The following is a 22835-nucleotide window of genomic DNA, read 5'->3' on the forward strand; positions in this document are numbered from 1 at the left end:
TGGGGAAAGGGAGGCCTGCACTAAGCTCAGAAAGGCTATCTGACTGCAACCTCAAACAGCAGGGTCCTTCCAACAACGTGGTACGTCTGTTTGACTCCAAAGTCCCCATTTCTCTACTTGGTTTCTATTAGTGGAGGGACACTACTAAGTAGGATGAATGGCTGGCTGACAGGCAGGCTCACTCACTGTGGCTTTCTTCTGTGCGTGACTACACATGTGGAGGCCAGGTACAAGTTGGGTCTCTCCCTTAGTTGCTCTGCATGTTTCCTCCATTTTTATGTGTGTATGTTGAGGCCAGAGGTTCACATGGGAAATCATCCACAATTGATCTTCTGTCTTGCACATGGGGCGTGGTCTCTCAGAGAGCTCACTCTTTGATATTTGCACGGGGCAGCAGCTTGCTGGGATGCTGAGGGTGAATTAGAGGCAGGTCACCATGCCAACCTGGTATTTCTGTGAGTTCTCATGCTTGCACGGTAAGCACTTCATCAGAGTCGTCTCCCAGCCCCTCAACCTTAGTACTTTGAGACAGGGTCTCTCACTGAGCCTGGAATTAGCCAGTTCAGCCAGAGTGGTTGGCAAGTCCCAGGGATCCTCCTGTCTGTTTGCCGAGTGCTGGGATTACAGGCATGCACCACGTGCTGGCTTTTTGATGTGGGTTCTGAGGGGTTGCTGTCAGGTCCTCATCTTACACGGCAAGCACTTTATCAACTGCGCCACCTCCCTGGACCTCTTTCCTTTTTTGAGATTGGTCTCATTTTGTAACCTAGGCTAGCCTTGAGCTGTTGCCAATCCTCCTGCCTCAGCTTTTCACTACAGTGTGTTTATCCGTGTCACTCCTTTGAAGTGAATCTTGGCATGGGACTAGTTTAATCTGAGAGGATCTGTAGGTAAACAAGCAACTGAAAACACACTCAACATGACCATCAGTACATGGAAAAGTGTGCTTCACACGAGAGACACCAACAATGCACAGAGGACCACGCCTTAACAAAACCACCTTACCTATCTTCTCTCGGCCTATCAGCATGTGCTACCTTGTTTATGTCAGGAGGCCAAACCAGGCAGCTTTACGGAGCATGACGGCACACACCTGGTACCCCAGTTCCTGAGGTTGAGGCAAGACTCCAAGTTCAAGGCTGGTTTGAGTGAACGGTGTGACTCAATGGGACGGTTTGGCCGCTAGGAGCTGATTCTGTCGGAGGACCAAACTTCTGCTCTCAGAACCCACGCCAGGCAGCTCAGCCTAGCGTCCAGAGGCATGGCACCTTTGGCCTTGGGTTTATACCTGTGCATAGATATAGAACTGAAAATAAAAATCTTAGAAACAAGCTAGTTTTTGCTGTTTGTGCAGCAGTGTCTTTATTTTAAAATGAAAATTTAAAATTTCATTTTTACTTATGTGTGTTTGGGCATGCATATCCACAGGTCAGAGGACAACTTGGGGCAGTTCTCTTCTTCCTGTGTCAGTTCTAGAGTGAGCTCAGGTGTCTGTCTACCCAGCTGGCATCCTGCAGGCTTAAGATTTTACTGCATATATGACTAAGTGATCTGGCTTATGGGCACACACTTGGACACCTGGGAATGGACGCACACCCGCTGAAGTGGCCCATGACGATCAGCCCTTGGTGGTGAGCATTCATCCTACTGATCTGTATTTGCGGGTCTTGACTTATCTTTAGACTTACATCTTTCAGGTAAGTGTGCCACACTGCTGCTTTGCTAGACCCAGCATTTATCCTGCTTTTGTCTGACCAACTGGTTCTCAATCCTGAGGCTTACTCCTGGGTTAAGTATGCTTTAGACATGCTTTGTGAATGACAGCCAAGACCTGAGTGGATGGTCACAGATGATGATGACGGGGCTGTGACCCTCCCATGTGATGACAGTGGGAGTCTAGCACATAGGCAGTGTGTATTCAGAGACCTGGCACTGGCATCAGGTCGGGCAACTCAGTGGAAGGGAACACAGGCCTCCTCATGCTGTGAGAAACAAAGCATACCCCTGGGGTTGCCATGCCAACCACTCTCTACTTACCAACCCAATAGCCAGAAAGAGCAACTGCTTTAGCCCAGCGCAGTGTTGCCTCATTCTGGGCTTTATATGCAATTAGATTCCAGATAAGTATCTTTAAACAAGGCAGGGACACCTACCAACAGGCGGCTTTTCTGCGAGCAACTGAAGGAAAAATACTTATTTCTAGCAGTGCTCGCAAGCGACTGGCTCTACTCACTGGAGTTCACCAGTTTTCAGTGCAGAGTTTACTGAATAGACTCAATTAATGAATGAATCGAAGGACAAATGAAGTGATGCTTAATTCCTTGAGGGCAGAAGCTCCCTGCAGCAGTCATGGGCTACAAGGGTCCTGTGTGTGTCATGGCGACCTGAGTTTCTGAAAGGGTGCTGATATCAGGCCACTGTTGACTCTCACCTTCAGGCAGCACGTGCTGGGCTCACAGAGGAAAAGGCAAACTTCTAAGTGCCCAGCATTCATTCAACCACAGGTTGTGGGGAACTTCAAAATAAACTGTGTGTGAAAAAGGTATCACCGGTTTTCTTTTGAATGAACAAGTAAACATTTAAAATTAGCACAAACTAGCCAGGCATGGTGGTGCATGCCTTTAATCCCAGCATTTGGGAGGCAGAGGCAAGTGCATCTCTGAGTTTGAGAAATAAAAATGAATGGATGAATGAATAAACACAAACAAAATAAAGTTGGCACAAGCTAATACCAGGTCAGCGGCACTACACTGTTTAAGTCTGGCTCTTTTGAGTTATACAGAAGTTTGCTAATGTTTGTTCAAATCAGAACACAGCAAAGTCAGGGGTAAGAACAGACACAGTGGTTCTCCCTGAAACCAGGCCTGCCACTCATGCTCCGCTCGGCTGCTCAGGCATGAACACAGCAGGTGGAGTGACTTCCCCTCAGCTGGAGCGTTCTCCAGGGAACACAGGCCAGGCCCGCAAACTTCAGATGCAGCACAGGCGACATCTCCAAGGCTTACGGCTTGCTTCCTTCAGTCTCCTCTGTAACTGTTTCCCACATGGGCTCCTTGATGTGTTCTGGCAACTGCTGTATCTGTGTCTGAAACAGAAACAAACCAACGTGGACCAAACAGGAACACAGTGCTGACTCTGTCCCCAAGTCCAACTATTAGGGTGGGGTGGGCCTAACTCTGCTCCCAGTGTGCCATAGGCCCTTTCCCCACAGCCAGGACAACGCTAGACAGGGAACCAACTCCGCTAGCCTAAGGAGGCAGGAAGTCAAGCTGTACCTTTGTTACTTCCATGGCAACCCCTTCGGGTAAGTTTCGCTGGATATATTCCAAGTAGACATTGGCTGTGCATCCGGTCAAATGTTTTAACTGAAACAGAAAAATAAGTATGCCAGGGCACAGAGCGTTGAGGTTCTTATGTCCCTTTTAAGAGATGAAGCCTAGCCGGGCGGTGATGGCACACGCCTTTAATCCCAGCACTCGGGAGGCAGAGGCAGGCGGATCGCTGTGAGTTCGAGGACAGCCTGGTCTACAAAGGGAGTCCAGGACAGCCAGGGCTACACAAGAAACCCTGTCTTGAAAAAAACAAACAAACAAAAAAAGAGATGAGGCCTGCTCTTCTAAGAAATCTAACTCAGAATCTCATTTTAAAAGATGTAGGAGGGCTGGAGAGATGGGCTCTGTGGTTACTATGGTTACTGTGGTTACTGTGGTTACTGTGGCTGCTCTTGCAGGGGACTCAGATTCAGCCCCCAGCACCCACACAACATCTCACAACTGCCTGTAACTCCAGTTCCAGGGGATCCAATTCCCTGGTACACAAGTGGTGCACAGACATACATGTAGGTAAAACACTCATGCACTGAGAATTCATAAAGCTGACAACTGGAATATGATCCCCGGCACTCACATGCTCAACAAAGAGAAGCAACTATCACAAGCTGCCCTCTGACCTCCCCACAGGCTGTGGCATGTGGCTGTGCAGCCCGGGCTGGCCTCGAACTCACAGAGCTCCATCTGTCTCTGCCTCCCGAGCGCTAGGATTAAAGGTGTGCCCACCACCACCCAACACAAATAAATACATGGGTTGGCTAAAAGGAAGTTGACTGGGCCCACGGTAGAGTGAAGCCATGCTACACGCCAATGGGAAGTTTGGGTGTCCCATGGGCAGAAAGCAGCGCACCTCCAAACACCTGTAGAGTGTCCGCATCTCATACTGAACTCGGTGCTTCTTGAAAATGTGCACGGACTTGAGAAGAGTGAGTCGCTCTATTTTCCTCGGCGGCTCATGTCTGGAGTTAAAGGACAGAACAAAGCTAAGCTCCGCAATGCTACGGCTGCGGCACTGACATGAAAGCACCACAGAACAGGGCTGCACTAGGCTCGCTCAAGCACAGGCACCAGCTGCAGCTACTGCCTTCCGTTTGTCAAGCCGCCTCGGTAACTGCTGCTTTCACAAAACTCAGGCCAAGATCAACCCTGCAGGTAGCAGGAACCCTCTCCCACACCCCACACAGGTGCCATGCAGGAGTGTGCACACACCCCTGACACCCTTTAGTCCCTCCCTCATGTACCAGGTATGCCAGTTACGAAGAGAGGCAGCAGTGCTGAACAGAACTGTAATGTCTGTGGCTTTAGGGCAATGTACGGATATACTGACAGTCCCCAAACAGTCTGTTTTTGCTACCAGCACAGACTGGCAGAGCTTCAGATGAGCCTGTTAACACCAGAAGGCGCAGGTGCCAAGAGACAGGTCCATCTTAGCCTGCAGTGACTTCCAGGCCACATGAAGCTCACCTCACTTGAAACTCCCAGGGAGGTGGTGGTGCACATAATGGAGGTGTTAGCCAATGACCATCCTGTCTGGACAGTGCCTCAGAGCCCCACCCTCTCACAGAGATGCCAGGCAGGAGGCTTCCTGGGTTTGCTTAAATCAGTGGCAATTTCTAGAAAGGGTTTCTTTCATTTTCCTTGTTTCCTCATTCAAGTACTTAACAGCTGTAGCAGACAGGAAGGGACACCACCTCTTAGGGTAACGTTAGCCACACATTTATCCTATTTCACAAGCGCAGACCTACCTGGGATCACAGTCAGCATCCTGGCTGATCACATGATGGCAGACAACAGGTAAGGTTAGGAAAGGTCATACTCACACTTTAATAGAAAGGCCAAGTTCTTTAGCAGCGAGCACAGCAAAATACTCGTAACTGTCTAACACAGCCTTGTCATGGGCCTTCACTAAAATGGACAGGCGTTTGTACAATGTATCTGGCTCATCGGATGTGGTTATCTAAAATAAAGAAGTTGGGTTTGGTTCTTGTAATGTCTATAACCAGCAAACTTAATGTATTACTGTTTGACTTCAGTTTACTAATAAATGGAAAGATGACAAATGGCTAGCTTAGCTACTCCCCGTGTCATACACATCTGCAAAATGACCTTCCAAACCTGCGAAGTCTACTCAGGATCAACCTTCAAGGTCACTACAAAACCCCACTCTCAGCGAGCCCCCAGTCTCTAGTGGGAAGGGACTTGGGTCTGTTACCAAGCGACCTGATTAGCAGGCCAGGCCTGGAAAGCTCTCCCCTGGCGGCTGCACACTGAGAGAACTCTATGAGTTCCCTGCTCTTCATGTTTAAGGTAGGGTAATGTTGCACATGGCATTTCTGCAAGGAACAACTATGAAGACACAAATTAAAGTGCTTATAAATCATTAAACACTGCTATACAACTGTTAAACACTGTAATTGTTATACAAAGCCCAGCTAACTCTGTTCATGCTTTTTATTTGGATTTATTCATGTAAGGTTGGCCTGTCTTCACACGGAAATTACTCATGTCTAATTAAAACGTTATGACACTGGCTGGACCTTCCACACTAACACCCAAAGCCCTTAGAAATAATGGGCTTGACACTTCTGACTTCTTTAAGAGGTGAATTATCTTCATTTCATTCAGCCATTAAACCAGTAAACGTTATTACTAACCCAGTGAGTCAGGGTTAAATTACTTCACCCCTGAAAAGAGAGCTACTTAATAACCAGGAAGGAAGGCATCTATTATCAATTATTCTAAGTAAGATGGTTAGAAAAACAGAATTAATTGATCTTTACATCAGAATTGGTCACGTGAAGAGGGTGTATGATCTTGTCTGATTCTTCTTCTTTTTTTTTTAGACAGGGTTTCTCTGTGTAGCCTTGGCTGTCCTAGGCTTGCTTTGTAGACCAGGCTGGCCTTGAATTTACAGCTATCTGCCTACCTCTGCCTCCTGAGTGCTGGGATTAAAGGTGGGCACCACCACCACCTAGCTGCTGTCTGATTCTTGTGGGCTACAGAGTGCTACGCAAGACCTCCACTACTGAGTTGGCCTTAAGCTCCCCGGGGGGTTTAAAGCTACTGTGAATTTGCAGCAACTCTCAAAAGATTTCTGAAGATGTCTTGTGACATCATTATGATTTAGTTTGGGATAGTAGGACAACGAACATCGCAAGGTCTGATTCCTCAGAGGTCCTTAAGTGCTCAGAACAAGTAGTAAAGAGATTGTGTGTGTATGTGTGTGTGTTTGTACATCCGTGTGCACATGCCATGGCATGCATGTAGAGGTTTGAGGACAACCTCTCTGTTTCTACCATAGGTTCTGGGAAATAACTCAGGTCAGACTGGTGGCAAGTACCCATACACACTGAGCCACATTTTTCGTATCCTATCTTATTATTAAAAAACAAAATATTTTAATTGGGTCTATTTGTCTGTGTGCATGCTATGGCACACAAATGGAGGTCAGAGGACACTTGTGGGAACTGGCTCTTACTTTTACCATGTGGGTCCTAGGGACTGAAGTCAGGATGTCAGGCTCAGTGGCACTGCCTTTACCCACCGAGTCATCTCATTGGCTAGACCATATATTTTGAAACAGGGTCTCTCATGGAACCTGGAGCTTAAAGACTGGGCTAGACTATGAGGCCAGCAAGCCCCAGGGGTCTCCCCAACTACTCCCCCTCAGCACTGGGCTTACACGCCTATGCTGCTGCACCCAGATTTTTAGGTGTGTGCTGGGGACCTGAACCTGGGTCCTCATGCTTGCACAGTAAGCACTTTCCTCACTGAGGTGACGCCCAGCACTCTGCCATCTCTTCCAGGCTTGGCCCTGCAGCGTCTAGCTAGAGACCAGCATTTGCACATACCATCATGGGTCTGTCTCCAATATTCACTAAGTGAGTAAAGAAATAGAAAGAGCTCCATACTGTGGATGAGACAATTCCGTGTGCTGGGATCAAATGATATATATATGGAGCCATACCAAACTAAAAAGAGATCATTTTTTGACGGTGGAAATGGAAAGATTTGGAATTTTTATAACTTTAGAAAAAAATCTTGGCCAGGCGTGGTAGTGCATGCCTTTAATCTCAGCACTTGGGAGGCAGAAGCAGGTGGATCTCTGTGAGTTTGAGGCCAACTTGGTCTATAAATAGTCTAGGACAGCCAGGGCTCTGTGTAACAGAGAAACCCTGTCTCGAAAAACCAAAAAAGGGAAAAAAGAAAATAATCTCAAGTAAGAATAGGGAGTGGTGATACACCTGTAACCTTATCACTTAATATAAAGCAGGAGGATTAGGAGCTCAAGGTCATCCTTGGCTACACAGCTAGTTCAAGGCTAGCCCGGGCTAGCTGGCATCTTGTCTTAAACTCTGTAAGGTCACACAGCTCTGTGTATCCCACTGTGCCAATAGCCTGCTTCAGTGTGAGCTGAGCACTGCACACAGACATGTCAGCAATCAAAAGAAAAGGCTGCAAGGCATGGAAAAAGTATTTCTGTAATGTCAGGATTCAGTATCACTAATTATCACACTCCTGAACTGAGCAAGAGGCTGCCCATCACCACAGCTATCTGGGTACACAATATACTTCGTTAAAACTTAATTTTATAGCATGAAAAATAGCACAGATGCTCGCACAGACATCACAGCCTGTACTGTGCACTTAACAGGACTCTAGGGCAAAGAAGTCTATGTGTTTAGGAAATAGGCCTGAATGAAATAACCAGGAAAGAATGAAATTATTAGTGTAATTTCTTTTGTTGTTGCTGTTTCTTGAGATGGGGTTTCATGAAGCCAAGCAGGCTGTAACTGAGGATGTCTGACCTCCAGCTCTAAGTACTGGAGTCAGATGCCACGCCTTGCCCAATAGGAGGTACCTACCATAGGCTTCGTCAACTCCTTTGGAACGTCCATGTGCAGGCTTGACAGCGGTACCCACTTCATACTGGAACTGCTGTGTGGGGACAGAGAAGCCTCAGTCAACAGGACAGAGCCCCATTTTCTACCATAATTGAGCAAATCTAGTTGCATACTTACCGCAGGAGGCTACCAGTTTTGCTTGTGCTGCTCTTAGAACCATTTATAGACAAATGCCCCAATTCCTAAAAAGAATGGAGGGGACATGTGTCGGAAATAAAGTCAGTGCCCAGAGCAGAAGTCAGAAAAGGGGTCTCAACCTTACAGAGGAGGATACCGGGCATCAAAGGACCAAATTAGAGCTCATCATTAACAAAGTGCTAGCTGGGTAGTGGGGGCACACGCCACCTGTAATCCCAGCACTTAAGAGGCAGAGGCAGGAGGATCTCTGTGAGTTTAAGGTCAATCTGGTTTATAGAGGGAGTTCCAGGACAGGCAGAACCATACACAGAAACCCTGTCTTGAAAAGCCAAAAACAAACCAACAACCAAAAACATTACTGCTTTAAGGACTCTAGATCAGTTCCCAGCACCCACACCTCTTATAACTCCAGTTTGAGGATATCTGGTATTCTCTGGCCTCCATGGGCACTAACATGCATGTGGCACACAGAAAACTCACAGAGGTGTACACACACACACACACACACACACACACACGAATTAAAAACAAAAGCAAAACAACTTAGCCAGGCATTGTAGCACATGCCTATGATCTGAGCATTTGGGAGGTGCCGTAGGAAGACTGTCTTGAAAAACAAAACAAACAAAACAAAACAAAGATTCCTTGTCAGTATAACTTAACGTGTTAGCAGTTGAAATAATCTTTGCTTGGCTGAATCGCCTTGCTTGTAAGTTACCTAAAACAGCACACACCTTGCCTATACCCATCATTAAGTAGCCCAGCACTGCACAAGCCCTGTTAATGAGCACCCCCTGGTGGAACTGTCTTAGGAGGCAAACGGTACTGCTCACAACCCTCGGCTTCTCATTTACCTAGTAATACTTTACACTTTCCTGGGACTGAAAAGTGCAACCCTGGAAAGCAGCAAAATAAAAAATTTAAAACAACCATGAGTGCATTTAAAGCAGCCTGTGCTTACTGTAGTGGTGACCGCCTTTAATCCCAGCAACTGAGAGGCAAGGAGGGTCTGTGGGTTGGGGCCAGCCTGGTCTACAGAGCAAGTTCCAGGACAGCCAGGACTACATAGACTCAAAAGAAACAAAACCAAAGCCAGCCCATGCTTTTGTTTCCTCGCTCTTGTGCTGTAAGACAAGTTCCCAATGTTACTTGGCTTACGAGCGAGAACAGACAGCAGGCACAATGCAGGAGCATGTGTCATTCCCCACACAAGCACACAGCAAGGCTCCTACATCAGGGACCCCCACGCTAAGAAGCATGCTGCTTCCCTAGTCACATTCTCCCTCTGAAGCACGTCCTTTGATTTTCGGTGGGGCTGCAGGAAGCAGTCTGACCTCCAACTGGAGAGCTGAGGATGGCCTTGACATATATCCAATATGTCTGCCTCTACCTCCCAAGTGTTTGTTGGTTGTGACTACTGCATCTAGCTCTAATTTTTTTTTTTTTTTTTTTTTTTTAGGGCTTGGGTATGTGCCGATCTGGGCTGGAGAGATGGCTCAGGGGTTAAGAGCCTTGGCTGCTCTTCCCAAGGACCTGGCTTCAAATCCCAGCATCCGCATGGCAGTTCACAACTGTCTGTAACTCCAGTTCCAAGGGACCCAACTCCCTCACACTGACACACACAGGCAAAACGCCAATGCACATAAAATAAAAATAAAGAATTAAAAAAAATTCTCCATGTGCACAGGAGACCCCGCGGAGCGGGGGTCACAGGACAACGAGCATGACAACTCATGGTTCCTGAGACCCAGTCCTCATGGTTGCACATGTGTTCTTAACCACTGGGCCAATGCTTTAGCCCCTGTATATTGTTAAGAACAGTGGTTAGAGCCAGGCATGGTGGCGCACACCTTTAGTCCCAGCACTCGGGAGGCAGAGGCAGGTGGATCGCTGTGAGTTCGAGGCCAGCCTAGTCTACAAAGCGAGTCCAGGACAACCAGGACTGTTATACAGAGAAACTCTGTCTCAAAAACAAACCGAACAACAACAAAAAACAGTAGTTATGCAAGTGTGTGCTAGACTTCATGAATCTGTAAGATGCTTTCAGAAAGCCTGAAACCAAAACTCACTAAGACATCACTCAAGACTTTTCTTTGATTCTGTCACTGGCGTACAGTGTTTTCCAAAGTCCGTAAGTTTCACTACATGATAAATGACGGAATGCAGAAACAAAGTGAGAGTACAGCTGCCTTTTCTGTGACAATGGATTCTAAAGCATTACTCTTCATTAAATTTGCCTTTGCTTTGGAAAACAGTTTTTCTAGAGTGTGAACGATTTTAACCTGTGAAGACCAAGGCTGGAGTGAGGGCTCAGCACTTCTTGCAGAGGCCCTGAGTCCCACCGAAGGCTAAGAATGTAGTTTCATGACAAAGCCTTTGTCTGGAGTGGGAAACGCCCTGGGTTCAATCTCTAGTATTAAAAAAAAAAAATTTTTTTTTGAGACACAAGTTCATAGAACCCAGACTTATTTTGAATTCTATGTTGCTGAGAATGATTCTGAAATTCGAATTCTCTTGCTTCTATCGCTCAAGCGTCGTTATTACAGGTGTGGACCACCATCTCTGCGGTTATGTGGTGCTTTGGATCCAACCACTATGCTTTAGGCATTATTAACCCAGCACTCTAGCAACTGAGCTCCATTCTCAGCACCCCAGCCCGCTTTTTTCCTTCCATTTGTTTAATTTTGGAGACAGGGTCTCCGTATGTAGGCTGGTGGCAATCTTCTCCCTTGCTTTCCAAGTGCTGGTATTACAGCGTGAGCCATCATGCCCAGTTCTCAGCCTTATTTTTGAAACTTAAATGGTTATTGGTAAGGCTCGCAAAGGTCGAAAGGCCAAAGACTTGAAAACAGCCTAGTTTGTTTGTTTACATTTTAAATTATTAGCCGGGGGTGGTGACACATGCCTTTAATCCCAGCACTCAGGAGGCAGAGGCTGGCGGATTGCTGTGAGTTCGAGGCCAGCCTGGTCTACAAAGCGAGTCCAGGACAGCCAAGGCTACACAGTGAAACCCTGTCTCGAAGGGGGGAGGGGGGGAAGAAACAAAATTTAAAAATTAAATTATTTATTTTGCGATAGGATCTCAATTAAGTAGCCTGGCTGGCCTCGAATCCAGAAGTCCCCCTGCCTCAGCCTCCCCAAGGGCTGCGATTAAAGTCTTGCCCACACGCCAGGCAAGTTTTCCTTCCTCAAAGAACCTCGCGAGGGCGATGTAACCAGTCCCCTGACCTCGGAGCCCTTCAGCTCGGTCTCCCAAGCCCGGGAGGGAAGTAAGGAGGGCGGCTCGGGGCAGCCCTGGCTCAGCTCCTAAGCATCCGAGGCGAGCTTCCTGCTTCTCTGAGCTCGGGGTTTTCATTACTCTTTCTCTCTGACGTGAAGGGAGGGTTTCTGAAAACGCTTTTCTCACGCTTCCCGCTCTGACATCCTACAGTTCTCGTTCCGGTCTTGTCAATCAAAGTTGAATAACGCGAGAGAAAAGAAAACCAGCCTTTTCCCTGTCGCTTTCTAATCACGACTCTGGAGGAAGACTCCGAGCCGGCCGGGCAGAGGGCGGGAGCGAGGCTCGACGACGGCGCCTCCGTCCGGGTCGCCCGCCCACCCCTTTATACCTGCTGCAGGCGCCGGCACAGGGATACACACGCTCCGCGCGCCGCCATCTTGGTGCCCTGACCTCCGGGGATCGCTTCCGGGGTCACAACATTGTCCTCGAACCATAGAGTTCGACAAAGAGAGAGTGTCTCTTTGTGTTCTGTCACTGAAACAACCATAGAGACGTGGCTCCTTGCGGGGGAGTTTTTTTTTTTTTTTAATTTCTACTTTATTATGTATTCACTTATTCGTTCATTCTTTTAATGTTATTTTTTGAGTGCCTGCGTCGCTTTCGCGTCTGGATAAACTGGCTTCAGCCCCCTATCTAGTTACCAGGTTCTATCTATATGCTGTCTATAATCCTATTTGTGCTGGTTCTGTTTGGTTAGAGACAAACACAATAAAGTGCGTCCTTGGAAAGAAATTTGCTGCTACTACTGAGTCAAAACTCTAATGTTTTATCTTATTTCAAAAGCCATTTTGAACCGGGCTACATAATTGAGATCCTATGGCAAAATAAATAATTTAAAAATTAAACAAACAAACCAAGTGGTTCTCAGGGAGGCAGAAGCAGGTGGATCGCTGTGAGTTCGAGGCCAAGGCCTCGCTACAAAGCGAGTTCAGGACAGCCAGGGCTACGTAGAGAAACCTTACCTTAAAAAAAAAAAAATAATAATAATACATAAAAAGCCGTTTTGTTCTTCAACTTTATTCACATCAGAGCGCCTGGCTTGTTAATGGAAATTTCTAAGCGTTGTTTTTTCAAAATGCAATTAACATAATGGACAGCTGTACACTTCGGAGCTCTGGTTTCTATTTAAGCTAGGTGCCTGGATCAAAAATTTTCCCTACTCTGAACCTGTTTTCTCATTTGTCATGTAGAGATGAGGATAAATTATACTCGCAGTAGAGAATTAAATGAGATACTGGTATAGCGTTTGGTCCAATACCGAGTGCATGGTAAGTGTCATTTAGAATGTATCACATAAGATCGCTTCTACATCGTGGGCCTTAAGAGGTTGTCAGGAAAATGGGTAAGGGTCAGCTTAATGCGAACCATGCATAGTATCTTAGGGCACCATGCAGGTGGAAAGCTGTGTCTACTCTAGGTCGGTATTACTCCCCTTATTTGGCAGGCAAGAGAAGTAAGCAAAAAGGTAAAATGATTTTGCCCAGAGGGCACAAACTGATCAAAGATCTAAGAGCCTGGACATTTCCCTGCCCCTCAGGCTGGCCTCGACATGAAGGTATTTCTATGCCTCTATGGAAACAGAACCTTCATTAGCACTTGGCTGGATTTGGCTGTGGCCTACCTGGGCAGGCAACCCGGAGGCCTCCGAAAGTGTGACACTCAGGGTGGTTCCTCTCAGCCAGTGATCTGTGCTGGCAGAACCCCCAACCCCCATCTCCTTGCTACTTCTGAACTTTGCACCCATCTCTCCGTGTGGCACCTCCATGATGGCTCGGAGCCAGCCAGCCTCCTGCCCTTCTGGGTGGGCTCAGTCAGGTAAGTGTGCTGCACCCAAAACGACGGTGGCAGAATCGACTCTCACTTAGGCTCTACCGAGTCTCCTCCTCACAGAAACAATCGTAACCGAGGATCAGAGATGAGCTGACTTGATCATACAGTGAGTTACAACCTTCGCAATCCTGCCTCTACGCATGCAGTGGCTGGTTCTGTCCATGATGATGACGATGCGATGTCACTTTTGGATGCGGGGGGACTAAAGGTACCTGCTCTCCTCTCACCCCACTTCACGAAGATGGTTTTGATTGACTTGGTGGCCTATGATCTTCTCACTGGAACCAGAGAGGTGTGCTGTAAGCAGCCTGAGGGACTGGGTGCCCTCCACGTCTCAGAGGCCTTAGCCTTTGCTGTGATGGGTTCTCACAGCTAAGATGCAGCTCTCTCAGGACTCTGCATGTGGCCCCTGCAGCTGCCTTTGGTTCAGACTTCTCCATGATTATGCTCAAATGTGGGGTGTTACTGAGATCCTCTTATTTTCCTTCCTTAAGTCCTGTCATAAGTCATAAAACTGTATTTTAATGTAATGCCTAAGGGGCAAGTGTGGGAGTTAGGGTCTAAGTTAGGGTTTCTATCAAAACACCATGGCCAAAGCAACTGGGCGGGGAGAGGGGTTTATTTGGCTTACACTTCCATATCATAGGGCAGGGACTCAGAGCTGATACAGAGGCCACGGAGGGATGCTGATTACTGGCTTGCTTTTCAGGACTTGCTTAGCCTGCTTTTTTACAGAACCCAGGACCACCAGCACAGGGTGGCCCCGCCCACAATGGGCTAGTCCCTCCCACATCAATCACTAAGTAAGAAAATGCAGCCGGTATGGTGTGGTGGTGCACGCCTTTAATCCCAGCACTTGGGAGGCAGAGGCAGGCGGATCGCTGTGATTTCGAGGCTAGCCTGGTCTACAAAGTGTGTCTAGGACAGTCTAGGCTACACAGAGAAACCCTGTCTTGGAAAAGAAAAATGCCCTGAAAGTTTGCCTACAACCCTAGCTTATGAAGGCATTTTCTTAATTGAGGTTCCCTCCTCTCAAATGAATAGCTTGTGTCAAGTTGACATAAAACTAGCCAGCACACACTATAAAGGAAAAGCCAGGTCTTGCTAGCAGTAGATCAGGCATGATAGGGTCTGTCACTTTTGTATGCTGTACAACACACACACTTGTACTGCACGGTGCACAAAACCCAGCAGTACATGCCATTTTTAGGTTAACACATGCACACTGGGCATGGTTTGCCTGTTCCACGCTAACTCTTCCTCCCAACCCAGCTATCCCTGGAGGAGTGGATACTGGCAGACACTAACTAGATTTATGTTCCCTCCAACATATTTTATTTATTTATGAATATGTGGGAAAGTCAGAGGACAGAAAACTTTTGGCGAGTGGTTCTCTCCTTCTACCATGTGGATCCTAGGGACTTGAACTCAGATCTTTGGGCTTGGCAGCAAGCACCTTTTCCTTTGAGTCATCTTGGTGGCCTCTATCTTCAGATTTTCAAGAAGCGTTTGGGCCAAAGATCCATGGAATGAGGGAGGGGTGCACGGGTGATAATGAGAGAGGCGTAGACACCTCAAGTCTTGGGGCTCTGGCTGGTCACTGCCCTGAGTGGGGAGGCTGACCTCTGACTGCCTGCCTGCCTGCCTTTGTTCTCTTGAGACGAGACTTAAGGTTTTTTTTTTTTTTTTAATGCTGTTTGTCCAGAGTCTCTTCCACTTGACAGCTCTCTGAATGAAACGCAGTTTTAAAGATTCAATTCCTGGGCTGGAGAGATTAAGAACACTGTCTGTCCTTCCAGAGGTCCTGAGTTCAATTCCCAGCAACCACATGGTGGCTCATAACCATCTATAATGTAATCTGATGCCCTCTTTTGGTGTGTGGGTGTACATGCAGGCACAGCACTATATATATAATAAATAAATAAATCTCAAAAAAAAAAAAAAAGATTCAATCCCATCTTCGCTGATTGGTTTTAGGCCACAGGCAGCAGGTGAGCCTGGAAACTCTAGGAGTGTACAGGAATCCTGGAGCAGTGCTGGGAAGCTAGGCAGTTATCACAGCTCCCTTTCCTACAGCCCCGACTGAGAGGAGCTGTTCTAGTTAGCTCCTGCAAGGGCACCTTGCGTTAGGCTCAGAAAACAGGTTAAATCCTATTTTGATTGTACCAATTGTTCTTGTTTGTTTGTTTGTTTGTTTGAGACAGGGCTTCTCAATATGGCCCTGGTTGTCCTGGACTCTGGAGACCAGGCTGGCTTCAAAATCACAGAGATCTGCCTGCCTCTGCCTCCCTGAGTGCTCAGATCACAGGCATGTGCCACCACACCTGGCTCAATTGCTCTGTGTTAAAGAGAGCCCTTTTAGAAAGATTCATTCTCTTCATGTATGTATGTATATATGTATGTATGTATGTATGTATGTATGTATGTATGCATGCATGTGTGATGTGTGTGTTTGTCTCTTGGATGTCACATGGAGATCAGGGTGTAACTCTAAAGCTGGTTCTCGCCTCCCACTTTGTAGGATCCAGGAACCGAACTCAGAGTGCTAGGCCTGGCCCCGCTCAGTCTGCTGAGCCATCTTACCATCTCTTTTGAGACAGTCTTCTGTAGCTCAGGTGGCCTAGAACTTGCTATGTGGACAAGGTTGGTCTTGAACTTCTGACCCTAGTGCTTCCACCTCCCAGGCACTGGGCTCATAGGCAAGCACTATCATGCCTGACTTTGCCTCTCTTGCACAAAGGAAGTGATCTACCCTTCTAGAGCTTTTCTGTTGTCGCTGTTGTTAAGGGTTACTAATTATATTTTTCCCGGATATTCTTTTACAGTTCTTTTATGTAGAGATATCTGTGGTCCACCAATCACTTCCGCTTCCCTTAGGGATGTTCAGTTTCTTAAAATGCCTTCTGGATCATGCCTTGATTAAAAATCCATCCACTCTCCCAAAACACTGTAGGCTTCGGCCTTTTCCAACCCTACTTTATTTGGGGTTCTTTAATGCTTACACCTCCCTTCCAGCCCACCTACCCCAGATAGGCGAGAAAAGAGGTTAATGGGAACAGGAGAAGCCGACCTTTTGGGATTCAGTTCTGGGAGCGATTCCCCTGGCAGAGTTGCAGGATTTCAGCAGACCAACTCGATTCAACCAAAGTTGCTGCTGGAACCTGCAACCGCAGCTGGAACCTGAAGCCCTGAGGCGTTCTCTGGAGCAGTCTCCTTAGGAGCATCTAGAAGAGGAGCCATGAACAGCCAAACAATACCAAGACCCCAAAAGTCCCACCTCCTGTTTTGGGCTCATGTTTATCTCCTCTCAGAGTCTGTACTAAGATGTGTTTCAGCTGGCAAAGACTGTGCCTCCGCATGAGGTGGTGTGTCTTCTAGTGGATAAACATCACCTGTTCTCTCACAAGTCTGGTCCCCATCCCACACTTGGGATCAAAACAAAAACATGTTTACATCCATTACATATCTCACACTTGGGATCAAAACAAAACACACGTTTACGTCCACTACAGAACATACACCGCAGCTGACTGGCTGAACCAGGACTGACCTGTGGAATTTGGAATTCAACTTTAATTCTCAACAGAATGAATGCTCTTTCTTACACAGCACATACCTGGGAGAATAGAGAGCCTCTACAGATGACTACAGAATACTGGCTTTAAAGACCCCAGAAGCTTTATGTGGGAGTTCTTGGAACTAATAAAGTCTAAGCTTTGCTCTTTGGATGGTGAAGTGGACCAGCTTCCCCCCCCCCCCACTTTTGCTCAGTATTCAGTTCTTCCGAGCAAAGCAATTGGTACAGCCATCTTTACATACTTTGTTTGTTTGTTTAGACAGGGTTTCTCTGTGTAGCCTTGGTTGGTCTGGACTCTCTTTGTAGACCAGGCTGGCCTCAAACTCACAGAGATCCACCTGCCTGCCTCCTGAGTGCTGGGATTAAAGGCGTGTGCCACCATACCTGGCCCATCTTTACATACATAAATTACAGGATTGAAAGTGTCTAGTACAGGTCATGGAGAACTGACTGAGTAAATGAAGGGCTGACTGGCTGACTGACTGAGGGCAACAGTGGAACTGGGCCCCTAAAAGCTGACTCAGTTTACAACCCTGGCTATGTGTGTACTACATCTAGACCAGCTATTTTGATATAGGATGATCTAAAAGAAGGATTACAATCTAAAACGGGGCTTAGAAGATCAAGGCATTGAATGAGAAAGCCTCTGTATAAAATACATTTCAAATTTCTTCTCAAGTTTATTGCTGACTACTAAAAAGTAAATGCATATAAAATTTGGAAATTCATATTAAACTGCAAATAAATCAGGGTAAATGCAGCTATTGGTGAAGACTACCAGGAAGATTTCTTTTCTTTGGGGTGAGGGGTGGACAATCACACTATGTAGCCCTGGCTGGCCTAGAATTTGATATTTAGACCATGCTGGCCTTGAACTCTCAGATCTGTCTGCTTCTGCTTCCCAAGTTAAAGACTTCTTGGGTGGCACAGTGTGGAGAATGCCACATCTTCAAGGGGCTCATTTACCACCTGAGGATAAGATGGAAGTCCTGGTTTCCCCTGCAGTAAGAGTAGTGTCTGACAGAAGACCTAACTAAACCCACTGTCCACAGAAGCCACTGGACAGGAAAGATGGCGGAGTAAGCACTGACCATGCAGCCAGGAACCTTTCATGGGTGAAATACGATAGATATGAGACTCAAAAAGAGAAGCAGTTGGGCTGGAGAGATCGCTCAGAGGTTAAGAGCACTGGCCGCTTTTCCAAAGGTCCTGAGTTCAATTCCCAGCAACCACATGGTGGATCTCAACCATCTATAATGAGATCTGGTGCCCTCTTCTGGCCTGCAGGCATACATGCAGGCAAAACATTGTATATGTAATAAATAAATAAAATCCTAAAAAAAAAAAAAAAAAAGAGAGAGAGAGAGAGAGAAGTAGTTATTTGAGGGCAGCAGCTGCAACACCTGGTCAGGTTTTCACAAACAGATCTGACTGTGCTTGCTTACCCTTCTACTGGATGATGGCCAACTCGGAACAGCCAGCTTCTCAGACGGCTGGGTGACCGGAATGTCTTTAGTGGTCTCTTGTTCTCTTCTGCAAAAGTCTTGTGATCATTCAAAACACAAAACAACAACAACAACAACAACAACAACAACAACAACAACAACAACAACACAAACCCAAAACCAAAACAGCACAACGCTTAACATTCAGGACAGGAGACAGCCTAGGATTCCCCAGCCCTCCCCCACCCCCACCCCCACCACCCCACCATTATCTTAATTTAAGGAATGCACCTTTAAAGGACAGGTCTATAAAACATCTTTATTCATTTATTACATATGATGTTTAAATAGAACTTTGCTTTCCAGCTTCAAACCTTTTTTTTAAACCCCTGGAAAATACGACTTTTGATTTACCTTAACAAAAACTGACCTAGGAAGAAACATTTTTAGCAAAATGTTATTATAAAATTCATTAGAAAATACTGTCCTCTTTTTCTTTATTCTTTTCTTATTTTTTTTTTGCCAAAATGTTACATAAAATCCTTATTAAAAATACACTCATTACAAAAGAAAAACATGAGTAGACTATGCACAGCAGTGTGCTGTGCAGAGGGAGCTGCATTCTGGAAACAGACAGTTAAGCACATTAGAAATTATGATGCTAGCTTAGAATAGTGCAAACCTGAATTCCATCCTACTATAAAGGCATGCAAATCACTGGCTAAGAACACAACAGAACAAAAGCAGAGCAGGACGCAGTCACAACCACTATTTAAAAATGGTTTCCTTTTTATTACATTAATTTTTTTCAAAAATACTTTATTTTACAATAGAACTCCTAGAAAATATTTACAACCTTCCTCTAATAAAATATAACAGCAGTTAAATATATTTGAAAATAAGATGGGTTTTTCCATAAAATATATCTGTTAACTTTTTATATACAGGCTTTCTCAAAGGGAGTCTAAATTCATTACTGAAAAACCATCGAGTCAGTGGGAGCCACGTGAAGACATTAACCATTAGGAAGAAAAGTTCTTTGGGGTCTGGGGTGGGGAGCAGCTAAGATACAACACACACATGCAGGTAGAATCATTTCCGGAAAAAAAAAGTGCAATATTTTAATAGGAAGTCAATTAAACTTTGATAGTTGGGAAATACAAACTCAGATATTTGAACTGTCTCATTAAGGAGGAGTTCTTTGGTTATTTCAAGCCAAAATATTCCTTATGCTATACTGCATGAAAAATCAGAACTAATTGTGCATTGGATATTGGTGGTGGCAGGTCGGTTCATATTTAAGGTTTCAAACTGGGCAAATCCCCAGGCAGGATGAGGACATGGGTTTCCTGCGGTGCTCTGGGCATTTGCTCTTTTCTGTAGCTAAGCGGACCTAAAGACAGCCAGGGCCTCGCAGCCCGCTGACGAGTGGCAGGCAGCCGGAATGGTTTTGAGAGGAAGCTCATGCAGGGTGGCCCAGGCAGGTTTTTTAACGCAACACTTCTGAGATCATACACAGGCTACAACAGCCCTGTGAAACAACAGCAAGGAAAACATAGCCCCTCCCCCTCCCCACCGAGAAAGGACCTCTAGGTATTTCTAAAGAGCAATGACGGAAAAGGAAAAGAATCTTTGTAAATCGTCTTCTGTCTGTGGCCTTCCTGAGACTCAGAAGCTACTGCCTGAGTGGGAGCTGTGCTGGGCCATGGCGCCCTGGCCCCCCTGATTATGTGCCAAACGGTTTTGTAGAATCCAACGTGAAGGGTGTCCAGCCCCACTCCTCTGCTAGGATGCTCGCTAATGCCAAGCCGGTCATGGGCCCAGCATGTGGTCCAGCGTGACATAGAGCCGGGGAGGTTAAGACCTCAAGACACCTGGCCTGGAGGCCACAGGCCGTGAACACAGACGGGGAGGCTGAGAGCCGCTCCTCTGCGCCAGGGGCAGGGTTCCAGTCTGAGTTTGCACTAACAGTGGCAGGGTGTGAGCCCAACTGAGCACAAAAGCCTTGGCAATGACAGTTTTGAAGGAGTATAGGTTTATTGCCTTCAAGTACAAATGGCACCCTCTGCTGTCTGGAGGGGCAGAGCGAAGTCATGTAGCTTAGCGAAGTCCAGAATTGCTTTGGTAAGTGACTTGGAAGGAATACATTCATTGTTTGAATGCAAGCATCGTAGCGAACTTGGATCTGAACACATTTTTGTTGGGGTTCAAAGCAGTTTCCATTGTATCTGCTATCCCTCCGTGTCAGGAAAACCCTATCTGTCTGTAGCTAACATCTAGGCAAACCTTAGGCCGGCACACACAAGTTAGAGCAACTCGGAGTGAAAAAGGTTTCACAGTATGTTCGAGTGGTGCAAAGTAAGTTTCAGAACTCCACTGGCCATGAACCATGTTGGGGGAAAAAAAGTAAAAGGAAGGAAGGAAGGAAGGAAGGAAGGAAGGAAGGAAAACAGGTTCTTTTGATCTGAGATAGAGAAAGCTTTCTGGCAGGTCAGAACAGAATAAAAATAATTCTTGGTGGGGAAACATGGCCTAAAGTCCCAGCATGAATGGGGTAACCTACTTCCTACACACACACACACACACACACACACACACACACACACACACACACACACACACCAAGTTTGGAGACAAAAGGCAACCAGGGTGGCTGACATCTGAAAGCAAAGCAACACAAAGGTGAGGCTCACCCCGGGGTGGGGGAAACGGCCTCACGAGAACACAGCCCAGATGAGACACCTCTTTAAAGATAGTTGTGCCAACTTTTTATTCCCCTCCCCCAGCCCCCAACAAAAACAATGTAAAAGAAGGTAAAAAGAGAAAGAACTGGATTTCCCCCTCCCTTAACCTGAAGCAAAGGACCGCTTTTTAAACAGGTAGTTTAAAAGGGTCTCCGAAGGAGCAGGAAGTCCTGGTTCTCCTGACGATGGAGGCGGAGGCCCTGGTTTCTGTGTCTTTAGGTGATGGACAGGGGTGCTTTAGAGTTCTGCATCACCCTGAAGCAAAACAGAATCCTGGTCATCCAAGAGAAGATCCGTGCCCACCACCTCGGCCTCGTCCATGACACCTAACTGCTGGACCACATCGTCGTCCAGGATGTCCACATCCTTGACCGGCTTCATCAGACCCAGTTGGTCCAGGGGCAGCAGCTCAGGCGCCCCCACCGGCCCCGTAGTCCTCTCAATGGTGGCCGCCATCTCTGCTGCGAAAGCAGCCTTCTGAGCCTTCTGCCTCTGCTGCTCCTCTTGCTGCCGGTGAGTTTTCATGTGCGCATTCCGGCTCTTGATCTTGAAGAAGACCCTGGAGAGGTGGGCGAGAACAGCCTGTGAGACCCACGGGGGACTTTAGGAGATCAAGATGCCCATTTCCTGCAGGGACTGAGGAAGGGGGGGGCGTGGGGAGTGTGGGATGCAGGATATGAGTCTGGTTCGGGGACCAGTCATCTCTCTGAGCATTATGAGGAAGAGGGATGGGGGACGGGAAAGCACTGATGTTGTGTCCAATGGAGACCTTCTCCAAGGCAGGCCTGTCTGTCTGCAGTCTAGCAGGGTGCTCCCTTTCCCAACACTACCCACACTCTCTGCACTGCGGAATCCCAAATCCTGCTGATGAGCTCTGACAGTTTCACCTTAAAACAGCCCAGCCCCTCCCCGTGGCCTCCGGCCCTCTTCTTCCAGTCACGGTACTTGAAGCATCTGCCTGCACCCACATGGCGCATCCTTTTTCTCACTCTTCCTCACCCTTCATTGAGCTGGGCTGCCAAGCCCCATCCACCACTCCTTTTTGCTGCAGACCCCTCCTGGCCACCATCGTTATCACTTCATACAGTTTCCTCTAGAATGAAAGCAGGCCTTGGCTAGGAGAGGCTGCACTCTCCCAGAAAACCTCCAGAAATGTCTGGAGCCATATTGATTGTTGTATCCAAGTGGGGAGGTGTCTGTCTGGCACTGAGCCCAGGCCAGGCTCAGTGCTAACTGTCTTATTTGAAAGGCCAGCCCTTCTCTCCGAGGAAAAGGAATCATGTGATCCAAAATCGTGCCTGCAACCCTGGGATAAAAGATGGCAGATTCTTTAGCCCAAGGGTCCAGTCTGTTTGTTATTCTAGGCACTGGCACAGAACTCTGTCTGTTGGTTGATTTTCTCTACTGTTTTTTGGGAGATGACGGGAAAGTGAGGTGTTGAGTCAGAGAGCATGGCCTGCACATGCTGCACTATTTACCATTTAGGCCATTTCTAGGAAAGTTGGCCCAGATATTAACCTGTGTTTATGGAGAAAGAATGGCATAAATACAATTTAGTCTCGCTCCCAAGCTAACCAAGCAACCAAGC

The 22835-nt window shown here is 46.9% G+C and overlaps 2 protein-coding genes across 20 annotated transcripts in view; both read right to left on the reverse strand.

Annotated features, from left to right (window-relative positions):
* Window positions 1-2742: 2742 nt before the first annotated feature.
* On the reverse strand, window positions 2743-12078 carry MRPS10 (mitochondrial ribosomal protein S10). Of its 2 annotated transcripts, none has more exons than XM_084753032.1 (7): window positions 11980-12078; window positions 8351-8415; window positions 8195-8264; window positions 5150-5286; window positions 4180-4288; window positions 3276-3365; window positions 2743-3085 (listed from the first exon to the last, which is right to left on the reverse strand). In XM_084753032.1, the coding sequence occupies exons 1-7, from the start codon at window positions 12025-12027 to the stop codon at window positions 3002-3004; spliced, it is 603 nt and encodes a 200-aa protein (XP_084609158.1). In that variant the 5' UTR covers window positions 12028-12078; the 3' UTR covers window positions 2743-3001. The 2 variants fall into 2 exon arrangements, with proteins under 2 accessions (XP_084609158.1, XP_084609157.1); XM_084753031.1 differs by having other exon boundaries at window positions 8195-8267.
* Window positions 12079-18802: 6724 nt separating this feature from the next.
* TRERF1 (transcriptional regulating factor 1) overlaps window positions 18803-22835 on the reverse strand; it is a 213568-nt gene continuing 209535 nt past the window's right edge. For all 18 annotated transcript variants that reach the window (XM_084752960.1, XM_084752961.1, XM_084752969.1 and 15 more), the window contains one exon: window positions 18803-21806. In XM_084752960.1, the coding sequence (XP_084609086.1) occupies window positions 21485-21806 (322 nt within the window). In that variant the 3' untranslated portion in view covers window positions 18803-21484. The remainder of the gene's footprint in view (window positions 21807-22835) is intronic.

The sequence above is a fragment of the Acomys minous genome (genome assembly GCF_964271855.1).
Source record: "Acomys minous genome assembly, chromosome: 13".
Classification (NCBI taxonomy): domain Eukaryota; kingdom Metazoa; phylum Chordata; class Mammalia; order Rodentia; family Muridae; genus Acomys; species Acomys minous.